This window comes from Electrophorus electricus, chromosome 2, assembly GCF_013358815.1.
Source record: "Electrophorus electricus isolate fEleEle1 chromosome 2, fEleEle1.pri, whole genome shotgun sequence".
NCBI classification, from domain to species: domain Eukaryota; kingdom Metazoa; phylum Chordata; class Actinopteri; order Gymnotiformes; family Gymnotidae; genus Electrophorus; species Electrophorus electricus.
The window spans coordinates 14,304,530-14,322,638 of record NC_049536.1 but is presented as its reverse complement, the minus strand read 5'-3'; the positions used below and the strand labels follow the sequence as shown (position 1 = coordinate 14,322,638).

At 44.4% G+C, this 18,109-nt stretch overlaps 1 protein-coding gene across 2 annotated transcripts; it reads right to left on the bottom strand.

The window, feature by feature from the left end:
- Nucleotides 1–910: 910 nt before the first annotated feature.
- tnpo3 (transportin 3) lies at nucleotides 911–16,933 on the bottom strand. Of its 2 annotated transcripts, none has more exons than XM_027014276.2 (23): nucleotides 16,666–16,933; nucleotides 14,840–15,040; nucleotides 13,825–13,898; nucleotides 13,471–13,627; nucleotides 12,453–12,596; nucleotides 10,190–10,365; nucleotides 9,906–10,044; nucleotides 9,593–9,739; nucleotides 9,051–9,158; nucleotides 8,747–8,838; nucleotides 8,395–8,534; nucleotides 7,727–7,918; nucleotides 7,205–7,296; nucleotides 6,949–7,025; nucleotides 6,726–6,786; nucleotides 6,464–6,604; nucleotides 4,318–4,434; nucleotides 4,024–4,118; nucleotides 3,415–3,571; nucleotides 3,116–3,283; nucleotides 2,618–2,730; nucleotides 1,869–1,960; nucleotides 911–1,693 (listed from the first exon to the last, which is right to left on the bottom strand). In XM_027014276.2, the coding sequence occupies exons 1-22, from the start codon at nucleotides 16,783–16,785 to the stop codon at nucleotides 1,900–1,902; spliced, it is 2,772 nt and encodes a 923-aa protein (XP_026870077.2). In that variant the 5' UTR covers nucleotides 16,786–16,933; the 3' UTR covers nucleotides 911–1,693; nucleotides 1,869–1,899. The 2 variants fall into 2 exon arrangements, with proteins under 2 accessions (XP_026870077.2, XP_035379621.1); XM_035523728.1 differs by having other exon boundaries at nucleotides 6,949–7,013.
- Nucleotides 16,934–18,109: the final 1,176 nt, after the last annotated feature.

Sequence of the window (18,109 nt, the reverse complement as noted above, 5' to 3'; positions counted from 1 at the left end):
CTTCTGCTTGCAGTTTTTTTTAACCTTACCTGCTACATCAGCATGAAATTGGCAGGCGACAAAGGACCTACAGTGGTGAGGTTCCAGAATCTACATTAACATACATGGCTATGTACGTAACATTCAAAGTAGAGCGGGAGTGAGGTGTGCTAACTAACAATACACTTTGGACAGACAGTAGAATGCTTATCTCGAGTAGAAAAGAGGACCTTGTCCATTTAGGCCTAAAGAAAGTTGTGCCTGATATGGTCAGGTATGGACTTAGGAATTTCTCCCATCATCCACAATTCTAGTTTAGTTGCATATCATTATATACAGTACAGAAAAGTGGAAGCAAGACAATAGAGCCCCTCTATGGTGGCAGATTGCATCGGGACAACAAAGAGGGATGTTTAAGGCCACCTATAAGCCAAAGCTGTATACCTGTATGTTTTATAAGTAAATTTATACACAAGTGTATTCAAAGCATTGTTTCATACTTATTGTAATATTTTAACTGCTCTGTCAGTCACAAAGTCCTGTTTGACAAAAATTCTAAAAACAGATTCGAATTCGAGATTTGAGGAAAAAAAAAGTATTGTGCCCCTGTATATCACATGTAGTGTACAAGGTTTAATATACCTATTTACAGTTTCATAAATAAGGGTGTTAGTTACAATCATTTCTACATGAAGGCTGTTACTACCACAAAATCTGTAAAACATGCGAGTTTTGGCATGGTTAACACTCCCACTTCCACCATGTACCATGTGTGTGACGAGGCCTGTGACCAGATTTGCTCTGCCGAAATCTGGTCATACAGGTTGAGAGAGTGAGGCAGAGGGGGAGGAGAGCAGAAGGGGGGTGGGGGTGAAAGAGAGGAAGGAGCAGTTATGGACAACGTCCTAAATGATGCTCAGACACAGCCGCCTTTGCTCCTCACTGCGGTTTAGCTTTTATTGTTCTAGAGATGGCTACACGCTGTCAGAGGAAATTGGCTCCTCTCAGAGACAGGCAATGCCAAAAAGGTGGAAGAACAAAAAAAATATATATATATATAAATCTGACTGCCAGTTTATCTCACGTTACCTTCACCTGGCAATTCATAATGGTAAAACTTCCGCCAGCTTTAAAAAGGTCAAAGGTGACACCAAATCTCCCAGCATTCCCCTTCTGCTGCCATCTGCGGTTGCCACAAGCTGCTGTCATGTGCAAGCACACCTACTTTTCCTCTTCCTTTCTGATGGCATGACAGCAATGGCAAGTTCCAAATCCTAAACACACGTCCATGAAAATAAATCTCTCCATTTCTTTTTAAAACTGTACAAGTCTTTTTTTGTCTACAATGCGTTACGATTGGCAACCAGGCACGTCCTTATTTTTTTTCTTTTTCCATTTTATGGTCTTTCAGAAGATGGGTGTAAGTGTTCCCACACTCTTCCCCCAACAAGAAGCTTGCCACTCCTTGCTGTAGCCATGGCACCGGTGTGCTTAGCGAGGGGGTAAGGGGAGGGGTGGGTTCGTCCTTTCGCACCCTCGAGGCGTTTTCCTGGGCCCCCCCCATCACTCCAAAGCTGCGATGCTTCTCACTGGGCTTCCAACGGTGCCAAGTCCCACCCATCCTTCATACAGGAGTTCTCTTTAGTTTCTCAAAACAGACATTTCTGACCCCCCTGGTCGTCACCTCTGAATGTTTGCAAACAAAAGATTTGACCTGCAAACAGGCGAGGGCAGGGAGGGTTGGGGGAGGAGGTGGGGTGATAGAGACAGAGGTAGTTAGGAGAGTTAGTGACCATTTTGCTTAAGTTAAAATACATACCACATTTAACAAATCAAGTATTTCAACACACAAGCACTGCTGGACAAGATTTAAGGCTTTACAGTCTTACCTGGCGCTGCAGTGTGGTAGGGTGAACACAGCTATCGGTAAAGTCTGGTGAACTCTCGCACTGCCCAGCACACCTGCTTACACTCCTCCGCACTGCAGATGTTGCCAAGGGAGAGTAGATGGCAAACAGTCATTCATACTGTTAAATAAGCTGATGCCACCAGGCTCCAATAAAAGCCGTGTTGCACAAAAAGCTTAAAGCAATAAGCATTCTCAAAAGGTACTCAGGGCATGGCAGGCTCGCGTATGGCTTTGACCATCATACGCTTTTCCCCTCATTAAATCTGAGTCACAGGTGCTCTGTCACTGCACGCGTGGCCTCCAGTATAACCGTGCCGTGCGTCAGGGCCGGAATCGTGCCTTCGGCCATGGTTGCGACTTGCCCGAAGGGGGGGGAGGGGTATGGGAGGAGACGTGGGGTGGAACGCTGCTTCAGAGAGGAGTGTGCCTCTCTGCCTGTCCAGGCCTGCCCTGTGTGTGCTCAGCTGAATAAGGCTCTTGCAAAACGCGACTGGCTCAAGGCCTGATGTCTGTCGGGATGGGACGGCGTCATGAGCCCAGGGCCAAACGAGCGACACGCCTATTTACACATATTTGAGGTGCAATCCAAGAACGGACTATTTATGCACTTTAAAACCTGACTGCCTGCCGTCACGTGGATGCTACACTTCGGAAACGGAGAGGCGCAGGTTACCGATCTGATGTGGCTTCTGCACATGCATGTTTAAATGACACTAAAATTTAACTCACCTTGTGACCTGCTTGTGAAAGTCTGTGAGTTGCTTATGAGTGACTGTTACAGCCCCTCCCGACATCTCCTTGGGCAATCCCTTCAGTGCGGACTCCAGCCACCGGCAAAAGGTCTACATGAGAGAGTGAGAGAAAGAAATATTCCAACACTGACTGTGAACTCACTTTGGGGCTGGAAACTTGCGAAGGCAGAAAAGCAAACAAAAATTTGAAAAAATAAATAATCTTCAGTGCCCTCTAGTGGTTGTATAATCTTTTTCTCTTTAGTTATTTTGGGGGGAAATTAAACTAAAAGAAATTCATCAAATGAGTGCAAGTGACACAGATGTGAAGCACTGCATCACAACTTTTCCTTTGATCCCTAACTTGAGTGCCAGCTGCCTTCCCTTATGGCATACTTGATCCATAAGGTGCGTCGCATTAAAAACCACCACCCACCACAACCCCAACCACCTATTTGTCAACAACAAGCCTGAGGGCCTTTGGTAAGGGACATACCGGCCGGTCGAAGACCATGATCTCCCAGAGCACTTCGGCGACGTCGGGCAGTGTGTATGAGGGTAGACAGAAGCAGCAAGTGTGGATGAGTTGCGTGACCAGCTGCTGACCATGCTGCCCCATGGCCTGGCCAATCAGACGCTTCCGCACCTCAAAGTCATCCTCATGCTGAGAGTGCGCACATGAGAGAGAGAAGAATAAATTTAACACTCACTGCAAACGACTACAAACCTCTTTAAAAACAAAAATGTTACAATAGCAAATAAGGGTCAAGCTTCAATGAATGCTCAGCCACCCACATCGTTTGAGACACCCGTGTGAATGAGATCTCTGACAAACTTCATGACACTGCAGTTGGCATCCCGGTGGTCCAGGGTCGTCGCTGCGATGGCACACTGGATGATGTGGATGATGATGCTACTGCTTAGCAACGTTACAGGACTGCGCTGGACAAACCTAAAAGGGAGGTGGAGGAAACTGAAATGCTTCCAAAAAGGCATTTTGTCCAGTACTTCCACTGTATATCAGTCACACTATTAACCGAATACTCATTGTTGAAATAAGTGCCAATTCTATATGCCTTATTGGGTATTGAATCCTGGAAAAACTGAACAGTATGCACATATTCAAATGGCTGGTAGAGCCTTGTGTAACAATGTCAAGAGCTCTTGAGATCAGAGTATATGCACTATGAAAACATCTCAGGTTGCCAGAGCTGTGCACAGCGCTGTCATTCACTAAGCAATCTTACTGAAAAGCGCAACAACTGGTTTTGGAATCCGATTCAGGCAGTGCTCGTTGACGGCAACCACAAAAATGCAGTCAGCATGATTCACTGGTTCTTAATGTCACCAGTTGTAGGGAAAATGTAGGGAAGTCTGGCCACCAATGACACACAAAACTGGTACCTAGTAGCAAGTCTGAACAGGTCGTCGACGGTGTCAGGATGGTTGCGCAAGCCATTGGGTTGCTCCAGCAGCTGGAAGGTGGGCATGCACAAGGCCTGCAGGGGCATGAGGGATGATGTGTCACAGCTCAGCACTTAGGGAGGCCATTAGAACTGACAAAAACTCACAAAAAGCTAAGAAACACTTCTGGTAGAAAAAGGAAGTTGTGCGCACTCAAGTGAGGGTGTGCTGGGGGGGTGATTGAAGGACAGGAGGAAAGAGTAAGAGGCACACAGGAGCACACAGATGGGTCACCTGTAGCATGTCCAGTAGGCCTTGTCTGCAGCCCTCCTCCATCCCATATTCATCCACCAGGATGCTGCCCAGGTACAGGAAGCAGGAGTGAGGATAAACCTGGTACACATTCACCATCTGGAGCAGAGAGAAGAGTGTCAAAACACAAACATGCGCACATCAGCACGCAAAAAGATGTTGGCGGGGTAACAAAAAACCAAGTAAAAAATATCAATTAAACACCATTGGTTTTAAACTGTACTGTTAATGCTCCCGACTATCTCATCCGAGGGCATCCCATCTACCGTCTTTCAGGGAAATGACAATTAGATCTGGTTGAAATAACTTGTGATTTACGCATATGCCCTATCCTGTGTCATCCTGCCAATGACCCACTTGGATAAAAAGAAAACTTGTGTGTGAATGCTGTTCATAGATTTCAGTTCAAAATTCAACACAGTCATCCCACATCACACTAAAAAGATGAGGATGAACACTCTGCAACTGGAAGCTTCCTGCACGGGAGACCTCAGTCTGTCAGGATCGGAAGCGTCACCTTCAGTACCACCACTAAACACAGGAGTCCCTCAGGGATACGTGCTCAGTCTATTGCTTCTCGTATTGCCGCTCCATAATTGCTCTGCAGAGCACAGCTCACATCACATCTTATTTGCTGATGACACTACAGTGCTGGGCGTCAACAGGTGAGACAATGTGCAGGAAGGAGGCCAGGCATGTTGCAGCTTCTTGACAAAAACTTGGTTTATAATTAGGTTATAATTGATTAGGAGGACCTGTGGTGAGCACACCCTCCTGTACATCAATGGTGCACCTGTGGAAAAAGCCAAAGGCTCCAGGTTTCTTGGAGTGCTCATCAGAGGACCTCACCACCACCTGCCTGGCCAAGAGAACATAGCAGTGCCATCACTTCCAATGCAGCATGAGTGCAAACAGGCAGCATATCCCTACAGCGTATTGTGAGAACAGCTGAGAGGAGCATCCTGGTTTCTCCACCCAACACCTTCTAGCACAAGCACTGCATCCACAAGGCCACCAGCATCCCACCCCTCTGGGAGTCTCCTTAACTTCCTGCCATCTGCTCATACGGGGACATCTATGCCACCACTGGCAGACTCCACAACAGCTTCCTCATAACTACTGAACACACTACCCCACCCCCAAACACCTATGCAACTTTCTTGCATATGTATGATTATTCTGGAATTGATTGTATTTCCTGCTTCTTATTCACTCTCCTTACACTTTGTGCTGCTGTACTGCTGTGTTAAACCACCTACACTAAGTATACGGAGGAAGGTAAATAAAACGTGATGTATTCATTTGGTCTGTCCTATATCAACTCCAAAATATAGATCCTTAGCTTTCACTCAAGTCTCTCAAAACCACTGTATGTCTGCTAGTACAGCCTTATGACATTGTCAAAACATGATTCATTACATAGCAATGCTTAATACTGAAAACCTTTTTTTTTTTGCAGTCAATTTTGACATACCAGATCAGCAATATGCATTTATAGCATATTCTGAAGTTTTTTTCGTGGACTTACAATAAATGCTTCAGTAAAGGATTTCAGCAAAAATCTTGTATCTGAATCTTACTGGGGGTATTGCTGTTAGCTATAAGAGATGCTGCCCAGGCCGAATAATGTGTGCATTCTTTACTAAACCTTATTTGTTTTCTGCCTTACACCTTTTGCAGCTCTCGCCATTTTCAGCAATTCACCAGGTTATAAACTGGTGTTCTATGTTCAATGTTAATTCTCAGAAGATTCCAGATATTATGAAGACACTAGTATAGGTAATTATCATTTCATTTAAAATTAGAATAAACACATTTTTAACTAGCAAAATGTGTTATATTTAACATATAAAATGTCAAATCAAACCAAATCTGTACCTCAAAATCAAAAATCATACCTAACCTGAAAATGTCTCTCATTTCACCCTTAAATTCACCTGTTACCACCCACACACCACAAAGATCATCCTAGTTGCACCCATATCTCCCCTACACAGACACACGCACACAGGCAGCCACACAGCCAGACACAGGTAGCCGCCACACACAGCCACACACACCCGTCCAGGCCACGCCCCAATCCGCACCCCCTACACATGCAGGCAGGCACAGGTCCACACGCACGCACCTGTGTGACGAGTGGCTGCAGCAGGGAGGCCGAGCCCTTGCCCACGCAGCGCACAGCGAACCTCAGGCAGCGGCAGCAGCGCTCCACGATGCGGTTATCTGCCTGGTGGGCATTCAACGTCTCCGACAGCACGGGCCAGATCTGGGGACACACCCACAATGGCCAAATTACACCAAACAATGGAACTGCACAGGCAGGACACGATGCAGTGAAGACTGTAACAACCACAAGCAAAGACCAGGGAGAAGGTAGAGGGCTTTACCTGCTGGATGACTTTTTGACAGGGGTGGGTCTGCCCGTTTTCTACAATGGGATTTGTGTGTCTACAGGGAGCAGGTAAAAGGTGAAGGGTACGAGACGAGTTAAGATTAACCTGTAGACATGTTTGCCCATCCAAATGATAAAACTAGCTCTCGAATGGCATGACTGATATAGGAAGTGAAACCACACACAGGTTAGCCAGAGGTGGGGGGGTGCAGCCTGACCTGAAGATGACTGCTAATCTGTCCAGCCACACTGTGGGATCTGACGATTTTCCATTACTGGAGTCCTGAGACAGCAGCTGCAAAAAAAGAATATGCGCACACACACATACATGCATGCATACACACGAAACATGCACGCACATAAACAAACTAGAATACTGGTAATTCATTTAACAATATCCAACAGTCAAATAAGGACAAATGTTTCTCTTTTTAGCACGTACACAAAGAAAAGACATAAGATACGAACACAGACCTTCTCCAGAGCCATGACTTGGACGGAGCACAGGTCACTCAGACACTCGGCTATCTTCTCCAGCGGGAGACGAGCCAGAACCAGAGCAGTGCCTGAATGAAGCCCAGTAAACTACGTTATCCACAGTCCCCATGGACAGGACATGGCAGGCAAAAAGTAAAGCTCCTCATCCAACACAGACGCACAGATGCCACTTTAACATGCCCAGACTATGCAAAAAAAACATAAGCGCATCCAAATAGCCTTCATCGGGTAACCGTCATTATCATAACCAAATGAAGTCTTCATACTATGCAAAACCACAGTCACCATCCGCCCCATTAGACACGCTGTGGAGATGTGGAGACTACAGCCAATCTCTTGACATGGCGTGGAATGCCCTTTGAAACCAGCAGTGACAGGTGAGGTGTAAAAACTCCAGGGACCAGTCAAAGCCACTTCAGAGTCTCTGCTGTGTTAAGACTACCGCTGTGTTAAGCCAGGTCAGTCCCGGGTCTCGGGGGGAGATTCTGCTGACGGTACCTTTGAGCAGGCCGATGGCGGCATCGGTGGACAGGGCGAAGGAGTCGAGGGAGCGGGCGATGTCGAGCAGGCCCTGGAAGTGCTGCGCCATGTGATCCCTGCAAACGGAGCAGATGTTGTGGATGGCCTTAGCAGCCACCGACGCCAGTGGCTTCTCCCGCAGTCCCTTCATGAGGTAGTGCAGCACGGGATCTGAGTGGCCGCACACACACGCATAGACGCACGCGCACGCATACGCACACACACACACACACACACACACACACGTGAAACAATAATGCTACAAGCAGCATTCATTAACATAGCTGATCATGATTTCTCTTTTTTTTTATGTTGTTTTGTTTTAAGATAGATGTTAACATTTCAGAATCAAGATTTATCTTTGAATTAAGATTATGATTTAAAAAAAACAAAATAGTTAATTACATAAACAAGAGGTAAAATAACATTTTAAAAAAGAAAGAAAATCATATCTGAAAATCTTATCCCACACAAATTCGACAGTAACACCAAACCAACCTCGGTATCTCCAATTCTCCCTTTCTTCTAAGCATCAACCTTTTGTGACATGCCTGTCCTAACCTGTGGAGCTGACTTTAACGACCGACCCGGGTGACCTTTAAGCTAAGGCCAACTCTGCTGCAGGCTGGTATGGCAGTGGTGCTCACCCAAGAAGCGCGGGTGGCGGTCCACCAGTTCACTCATCTCTCCCACGAGCTCAATGCTGGTGTAGCGCACTGCGAGGTGCACCGTCTGGGGAAGAAGCACCACCTGCTCTAGTACTTCTGTGAGGGTGGGGTTATTCTCACTACACACACACACACACACACACACACGCACACACACACACGAAAATTCTAAAGTTAGAAAGTTATAAAAAAAATTAATGACAAAATTGAAGCATTATTATTTATATACCAACACTTATGTGGATAGCCCTACAATGAGAATATTCCTGTAATTGTATTTGACTAATATAATTGCATGTATTAACGTGTCCACGCCGAAAATCTCACTCACGGATCTACACTCTTGGCGATGGAGGCCATGATGAAGAGTACAGCCTCGGTCACTTCCCAGGGTGGGTTCCCCTCTTTCAGAGTTGAGTACAACTGGCAGAGACACACACATTAAAATTTTTCATTTAAAAATCATCTAAATGAATGAGCTACATTAGGAATACCCTGCAATGCTTTCAGCGTTTCCAATGGGCTGCGAGTTTCTATCAGCTGATATCCTCAAATGTCACCATTTAGAGAAGACTACTGCTTACAAGAATGACTTGGTTACAGAATATGGCAACTTTCATTAGAAAAGTCCACACCTGGGAGAAACATTCTGCCGAGCCCACGAGAAAGATCACATCCTTAACGAGGTCGGAGACCCTCATCCTAAATTCCCCAAAGTCGTCCGTGTCTTCTGGGATTCCCTCCTGTAATGTTGGAATATATACACAATTAATGATGTCCCACCCTGAACCAGAGCACCATACTCTCCTAATATAAACTAAAAAGGTAACAAGACAGCTTCACCTGAGACTCTTGTCTTTGATTAAAAAAAATTGAAAATCCCTGGTGTACATCTAGACATAGCGACTGGTATGAATATTTATTAGTCACACTCTACCCCATTCATAACTGGTCACTTTCTGACCAATACTACAGACTGGCCATTTCTGAGAGGTGGACCATTTTCAACACAGCAGGAACACTGACATGATAGTGGACGATACTGGTATGGTAGAGGGTTTTGCCCTGATGTGATTGCAGCAGGCACAGCGAGATTGTGCAGTAACGGGCTTAGAAAAGCCTGCTCCCGAAACCCTGTGTTTTCATGACCACCGGTGTAAGGGGGAGTGTGGCTCACGTGGTCAGGGTCAAGCTGGCAGTGACGCGCCAGGCTGTGCAGCAGTCTCTGGATGTACGGCCTGAAGACGTTATGCAGTCCTGGGTCGCTCATCTTGAACAGGTGCTCGCCCAGCCGGTACCAGAAGTTGAAGGAGATCTCCACCACCTTATTTGCAAAATTAGAGAAAAGACAATGACATCAAGCAGAGAAAGAGTCTCACTGCTGTGACCGTTTGTATGTCTGGCCTGTTTTTGCATGGCAGGTCATAAACAGAACAGTTAATGCCTGCGTGTGCAGGCGTGAGTGAAAGAGAGGCGGGCAGAATACTAACCTCATACTGGGGATGACCAGCACAAATTAGCAGCAGCTCCAGGATGCGTAGGTCTCCCAAACCTTGCCCAGGCGTCCGTACTGTAATCTCCATAAATGTCTCACACAGCTCAGTGAAGATCCGGCAGTAGTTCAGCACCCTGGACGGGGGGTGGGGAGATTACACAAATGTTTTTAGTTACATCAACAAAAACACAGCACATGTCCCAGGCATACAAGAATGATGTGGCTGTGAATGAAGTTGGAAAAGCCCAGCAGGGGGCAGCAGTGTGCCCGTTGACTTACTTATCGAGGTCCTCGCGGGCCACGGCCATGTGGTAGGCCGCCTCGAGCGTCAGCACGCCCTGGAAGAGCTGGATGGCCAGTGGCATGTGCGTGTCCACGTTCTCGATGGCATAGAGCGCAGAGCACACGCAGTCAGACGCGGCCTCGTGCAGGTTTGTGGGGGTCTCGTCCCTTTGCTGCCGTCAGAGAAGAAAAGATGCTACTTAATCGGTCAAAAGACTGCAATCTGTTGCAGAACAGTAGGATGATAGAATGTCTTAAGGAATGTGTTTATGCTGCCCGGGCAATGCATATATGCTGATCTAGGACCAACGCCCAGCTGTATCTGTATCAGTTAGAACACGAAAAAGAAAAAAAATGATCCTAGAACATGAAAAATAAATAAATGATCCTAGCATATGTAAGCCACACTTCTTTCTCCAGGAGGCCGTGTGCCTTAAAGCACAAGAGAGAATGCCAGAATGGAATGAGCTAGAAACCCAACAGGTAAGGTAACTTCTGCTCTCTGTTGGTAAAATGACAAATTTGCATGCATGGCCACCTTTTCTGGAGAAACAGTGCAGACACGCATGAGTAGTGCTGGGACTCATTCAGCTGCAAGATTTTTTGCAAAAGTTTAAGTCAGAAAGAAACTCAAGTCACTTTTTTTTCTTATTTGCTGCCAAAATCACAGGGGAGATTAGGATAGGATTAGTGACTAGGAAATTTTAAAGACTTATTTTCTCTTCGTTGTCATGTTGATGAGGAGGAATAAGGTGGACCAATCGAATCCATTCCTTATTATAGGCCCAGTATAACGTCTACCTGCTAATAGGAGTGAGCCTGTTGCCAGCCTTTGTGCCCTGGCTCAACAAGACCGTTTCAATTCACCACTTGCCACAGCTTGCTTCTTTATTGCTCAGCAACTACTATGAGCATACAAGATGAGTCAAACTTGGGCACGCATTATAAAGACCATGGCCAAAAAGAAATAATTTGCATTTTACATTTTTATGATGCTCTTACTCAGAGCACACTGTGTATATTTATGTATTTACATTTCACTGGAGTGCCAAAAGTCATGGGACAGGAACTAGTATAGTGTAGGACCCCCTCTAATCCAGCGAAGTGCAGCAAATCGATGTGGCCTTGATTCCACAAGTGGACGGAAGACATCTGGAAGATTGTTAAGCCATGCGGTCTGGATAGCCACCCACAGCTTCGTGGTATTAGTAGTTGCAAGATCTCGGGTGCAAATGGCCCTTTCCACCACATCCAATAAATCTAGATTGGCCTCTTGTCAAGCGAAACATGCATGCCACACCATTCGTCAGAACTCTCCAGGATGCTCCTCGAACCAATTCTGGACAACTTGGGTCTGATGGCAGGGTGCATTAACCTACTGGAATATCCCATCATTATGTGGGTACAAGTCCATAAACGGCTGCAAACACATCAATGATGTGTTTGGGCAGACAAGTGGACCTAACCCATGCCAGGAGAACACATCCCACACCAGTATGGAATCACCACCAGCCTGCACAGTACATTGTTAACATCTCGGATCCATGGCTTCATGGGTTCTGTCCCATACACAAACCCTACCATCAGACTGAAACAATTGGTACCGTGACTCATCAGACCACGCCACATGTTTGCCAGTCTTCTAGGGTCCAGTTAGCAACTTCACAAACTCAGGTGAGGCACTGTGTCCAGTGTTAACAGAGGCACTCTGGTGGATCTTCTGCTCCCATATGCCATGGAAGCTAAAGATTGCTGCACTGACCTGCAGGATATGCCTCCTGCATTGAACCTGGCTATAATTTCTGCCAGAGTTGCTTGTCTGTTCACAAGCAAATAAAAAATGCCATGATGGGAGTGCCATGTTGTGGAAACTGTATCTGGTGCTCATGTGCACATCCAGAAAATCATAGGCTTAAACATTCACCTGACCCTGGTTTACATGTGTTACTTAGTTTTCAAACAATATGTACGCACAGAATGTTCCCCCATGTTCCTTAGCATGCCATTCTGCTGCCCCCCCCCCCCCCCCCCCCCCCCCCCCCCCCCCCCCCCCCCCCCCCCCCCCCCCCCCTCCCCCCCCCCCCCCCCCCCCCCCCCCCCCCCCCCCTCCCCCCCCCCCCCCCCGTTCCCTCCACAACTAAAAATTAGGTTAAAATATGGGCACGGATGGACAGACAGAGAGATTAGCACATGCATATTACCACCATTTTCAGGCAATGTCCTAATAATTCTGGCTGCAGGTACAGGAAGCAGAACTCACCAGCACTTGGAAGAGCACCATGAGCAGCTGATTGTTGGCCATGAAGTTGCTATCAAGAACGCCCAGGTTAAACCAGCTGCCCAGGCAGCGGAACACCTTAATCAGCATCTTCTCGTCACTCCCTGACTTCTCCACACATGTCATCTGGTTGGGGAAAATGGAAAAGGTCAAGGCACAGCTGTGTCTGCTTCCTGGGTTCACAAACCGAAAGGTTTGAAACAACCGATGGTCTGTTTCATCATGCCTGATTCAAAGCAGTGCCTGAAAATCTGAACCTGAGGGACTAGGAAATGCGAAACACTATCAATAATAATAATAATAATAATAATAACAATATAAATCTGATGACTGGGTCCTAACTCAGAGTTTACTTGTTTTGAAGGGTGCATCAATCGCTCACACACCCACCGAAAACTTTACATAGTGATGGACATAACTCCTATTTGTTACAGCCTTGGCAAAAACTCAGAAGCTTTAAGGATTTCAATCTCAATCTCTATGGGTTTTAAAATGCACATAAACCATGGATAATTATTACAAAAAATGCAAAGGGCAAAAAAACAAGCAATAGCATCATAAACACATGCAGTTCTTTTTAACGCTTATTGATGGCTACCAATTGGGTGTTTTCCCAATAACAATTCATCTTAGTGAGTTACGAACAACTTTAAGAACAAACTTTTTTTGTATTTTCCAAAAGCCTTCTTAATCTCCAGAACTACAAACGAATTAAGTAATTCTTTGCTGACTCCGCCTCTACCCCTGCACTGAAAAAGCACCGAAAATAATTATAAAAAGTAATAACTAGTAGGTATTTAAATGACTTATAACTAAGTGTCATGTCTAACTCAAGTGGCTGAGGAGGTGAAATTGCATCCATCTGCCACTCTTGACTTTAAGTTTAACATAACATTGCAGAACAGGAATATATATATATATATATATATATATATATATATATATATATATATATATATATATGAGAGAGAGAGAGAGAGAGAGAGAAAGACAGACTCACTAGCAGCGTGACCACAGTGGTAGAGTAGAAGGCCAGGTCCTCTATGATCTCCGTCCGCCGATTCGAACCGATCCTCAGAGAGCGGCTGTGCACCTCCTCTGGGAGCACAGTGAGGATCTCGATCAGGAAAGGCATTGAGGTCACGTCGTTACTATACCTGGAGGAGGGTGAAACAGGGAGCGGTATTGGATAATTTTGGAATGTAAATTAGGAAAGCCAGCCACAAACCGCACATCATCATAACCACATCCTTCTATCTTCTATGTTTTGTCTGCTCAAACACGTCAAACTGTGAAAATGACAATCCACCACTTTGCAAGTTTTTTTTAAGATTAACAAAGAGAGGAATCTTACTTTTCTATGAGTGTGTGGACACAGCCCTTCCATGAGGCCATCTGAAGGGCAAGATCAGCGATTGCCAGGGCAAGCTGGGAGAAAGGGAACACTAAGTCTGAGAGGAAGTAGCAGAAGAGGAACTAACATTTTGCTGCTTTGTTGCTAAAATGGGCACATAGTCACTACTAAGTAAGTGATGGAAAGTGATGGATCAGAAAGGTAACTTCCATCACAAATCAGCCAATACAAGACATACACCAAAACCCAGGCTTTCATTACTCTAAATGTGAAGTAGCTCTTCCAGTGAATCTAAGACCACTGTGAACCTAACTCCATAATTGCTTTCCAATTAGGTCAATTCTGTTCTTGTGGGTATAAAGTGTGTGTAATAAATATATATATATATATATAAATATATAATACACACACACACACACACACACACACACACACACACACACACACACACACACGTGTATTTCACTAAAACCTCTCCTTTCTGAGGAAACTGGGCAATCCTAATCAGGAATAAAGCATGTCACAAGACTGATGTCATTTGACCTGCCCATCATTCATTTTTATCATACATGTCACTTCTAGTATGAACAGCCTTGGAAGTGAAAGCTAATCTAGCAAGAACAGCCTACTGTGATAATTCTCCAAATCAGCATTGGTTGCTCAGTACACGCAGGGCTAAACAGTGCTGATTCACCCCTCTTGTACCATTATATTTAATTCTGATTGAGTCGAGTAGCAGGCAGGATCTTAGGGCAGAAGGATGTCAATCAAGCAGGCTCATTAGAATAACAGGACCACAACAGAATACTTTGTAAACAGGTGTGATGAGTATATTCACACAGTGCTTTATAATATTCTATCTTGTTTCATTCAAATGTTGCTGGACCCTAAACATAACACTGAGGTTTAATATCATACAAGCATTTTATATTTTATGCCATGTCAGTGGGGCCTTTGATCTCTTCATCTTCTGGATGAAGGAGGGGAAACCCCTGGCCAGTACCACCATTATTACCTGTGTGACTATAATTGGTGATAAATCTTTGAGATTCTGGATGTGTGAGAGGAGAGAGTCGCGCAGTGCGATGTGCGTCTCCTGTGGAAGCTCATAGAATGATGTCTGGATCTTCATCTTCATGGTCTGAGCCGCAAAGTAACATGACTCCACGTCCTGCTTCAGCTGCAGGAGCTGATCTGAGATCTCCCATGCATGCATCTGCATGAGGGAGAGGAAGCAAAGAAGATGAGACCAACCTAATGAACAGTCCAGACAGCAAGAGACATTATTCATTTTCCCTGTGCACCATTGAAAACTGGGGGGATACGGCCAAAACAGTGAGACAAGGGAGGACATTGGCAGCTACTCTACAAAATGTTATTCAGATTTGTTCCTCTCCAAACACAAAGAAATGTCCCCAGGAAGGTGAGAATGGGTCATCATCACTCCTCAAGATGCAGATTACTTGACGTAAGTTTTGAGAACGACCATTAGAGAAACAGGGAGTAGGCTTTATCACATGCAGAAAACATGTCCTGTGTAATTGTGACATACTGGTTCTTTAGTCAGACAGAACACGCTGAAATTTGCATTTCACAGAAACTGAAACAAAAGGCCTGTTGCATCACATGGAGATAAATACATCTAGAGGGACATGTAATCTACATGATTTTGTTTTGCAAGTTGCCTGACAGTTAAAACAGGGTACTTGATGTGATCAGCTCGTTCTTTCTAATTGACTTTCAAATCGACTTTCAAATCATTACCAGTCATCGAAACGCGTAGTTTCGCCAGCCCTTCTACTTACTTTTTATGAGCACGAATAACTTTAAAATTAAAAACTGAGAACATATAAATCGATTATTTTATATTTTTGACAATCATAATATAACTGTCATTCGTTTTGAAGTGCAGGATGAATTGAGATGATTATGGATTTCATTACAAACAAAGCCACCATTACAGTGTATCGAAGAACATGCAGAATTACGTGCCTTGATTACTGCAAGCATAATTTTTGCTTAATTTAACTTGGGCTGCTTTTTACTTCTGCTAACTCGCACATCTAATACACAATAAACTTGCATAGCAGATCGCTGCCCTTCATACTCACAGTATTCAAAGATGACAAGAAAATCATATTTAAGCGAAGTAATTTGACAACTAACTACGATGCGGAAACCGCATTAGCCGTGTCATTCACTGAGGGCGATCTTAAGCAACTTACTTGAGGCCTTTTTTTTTTAAAGTAGACACTAAATATTTGAAAATGCCATGGCCCACCACAAGTCCCTTCGACGTTATCAAAATGACATGTCAGTAATATCGCTTGAACGGACGCGCCCCAAAAGTATTTGACGACTAAACACTACCGAGTTTCACTCTGTCGCTATTGCATGCTTACTGAGCGAAACTGCTTACAGGCTAGTAGCTGGTCGGACCAACAAGCCCAGCAGTATAGTACAAGTGTGCTGTCGCTAGCTAGCGTACTTATTAGCCAAACAACACTCGCCTATAGCTGCTAAGACAGTGCATTGCCCCAAGTTAAGTGTTTACGTTGCTCGACGCAGTTTACTTTGAATCCATCCGTTTCCAGTGAACAATACGTGACACTTATTTACACCAGTAAGCCACATGTACCTTCGGCACCTTCAGTCACAATAGAATTGGGTTTTACATAGCTAGCTAGCTTAGTTAGCTAGCTAGCTAGCTAACAATCTTGAGCCACTGCTTTGGCAATGCCAGTTTTGGCGTTGCGGATGCAATGCTGTGGTGAAATGAATTAAAATTGCTGCCGAGGTGCAGGCCCATTTTCGCAGCCATACCCTACTGCGTTTACCTACCGATCTCTGCAGTTCTCCGAGCCACACCGACGCTCGCTCCTTGCCGGCAGGGTCCGGATCGTGGTAAAGTGCCTGCACGGCCTGATACACCAGAGGTAAGGAGGGTTTCCCACCATCCATATCTTTGCTCTGTCTCCCTAAAGAATTTATATTGGTAAAAACAATACTATGGGCTTGTATTCCTTAAAGGTTGATGGACATATAGGCGATACTCATTCGGCCCTTGTGGTCTCCGTTCTGACCGCCATCTCAAACACACACAGGGTTACCTGTGTGCTCAACAAAACTATCCGTGTGGAAACCAAGTGTAGGAACGAGTTATTCAAATTAACTATACAAAATTTGCTGTTGGCTGTTTACTCTTCCACAGACTCGCTCCCAAAAGTAGATTTTCATAAAATCTGATATACAATAAATGTTCTTAAATATAAGAAAAAATTCACAATTTTGCACCATATACTTTGTAGTACTCCAAGACACAGCCACTAATTCCTCTAGGTGGCGGCCTTACTACGAATCAGACGAACTTGATACGTTTGCTTGTGTAGTTAATCCAGACAAATAAATTAATGGATCCTGACTGACTGCTTCCTTTTTAACATGTACACGTTTTTCAGTTTTCCCTTTGCTTTCATAAAGGAAAATGAATACAACCTTCCTCATCAAATAACGTTAATAGTTAGGAGCTACCCCTTATATAATAGCCTAGGCCTATGTAGTTTTCAGGTAGAATTAATTTGCTGACCTTTTGACACAGGATAACAAAATAAGTTTATAATATGCATTCAGATATTTTCCATATAACAAATACTTGATTCTGTATTAAGACATTATATATATATCAATTAATGTCAACATGAAGCATATTATAGACACCAAGGTGTGGTGTGGTGTGGTGTGGTGTGTGTGTGTGTGTGTGTGTTGGGAATTTTTTCTCCAACAGAATCACTTCAAAAACTAGTATTTCCGATAAAAAAGTAGGCTTTTTAATATCAACAAGTGGACTATTTATGGTTACCATTAAAAACAGTTGGTTCATGGATCTAATTTAATCACAAATGTTTTTTATTATGTAAAGAAATAAAAAATTGTTATAAGAATAAGTTAATGATGGCATTTAATATGATTCCCCTTCCTGGTGCTCAATGGAGCTTCTGCTTCTAGGACAGAGGCACTGACCTCCTGACCTTTTTTTGTGATCACTGATAGCTAGCTACCCTCTTATTTATGGATCTCTGTAAAAGTCAATTCCAATAATAAAAATATATTATCAAAACCATTAGCTATATGGTGTCATTTATTCCTTAGGAGTATAAAGTTAATAATCATAGCAAAATAAATGGCATCAGGTTAACGTCAAGGTTATTTTTGATAATGAGCCAATGGCTGTGTGTTATCCACCACACTGAACATAGATGTGGCAACGGGAGGTTGGCGAAGTTGC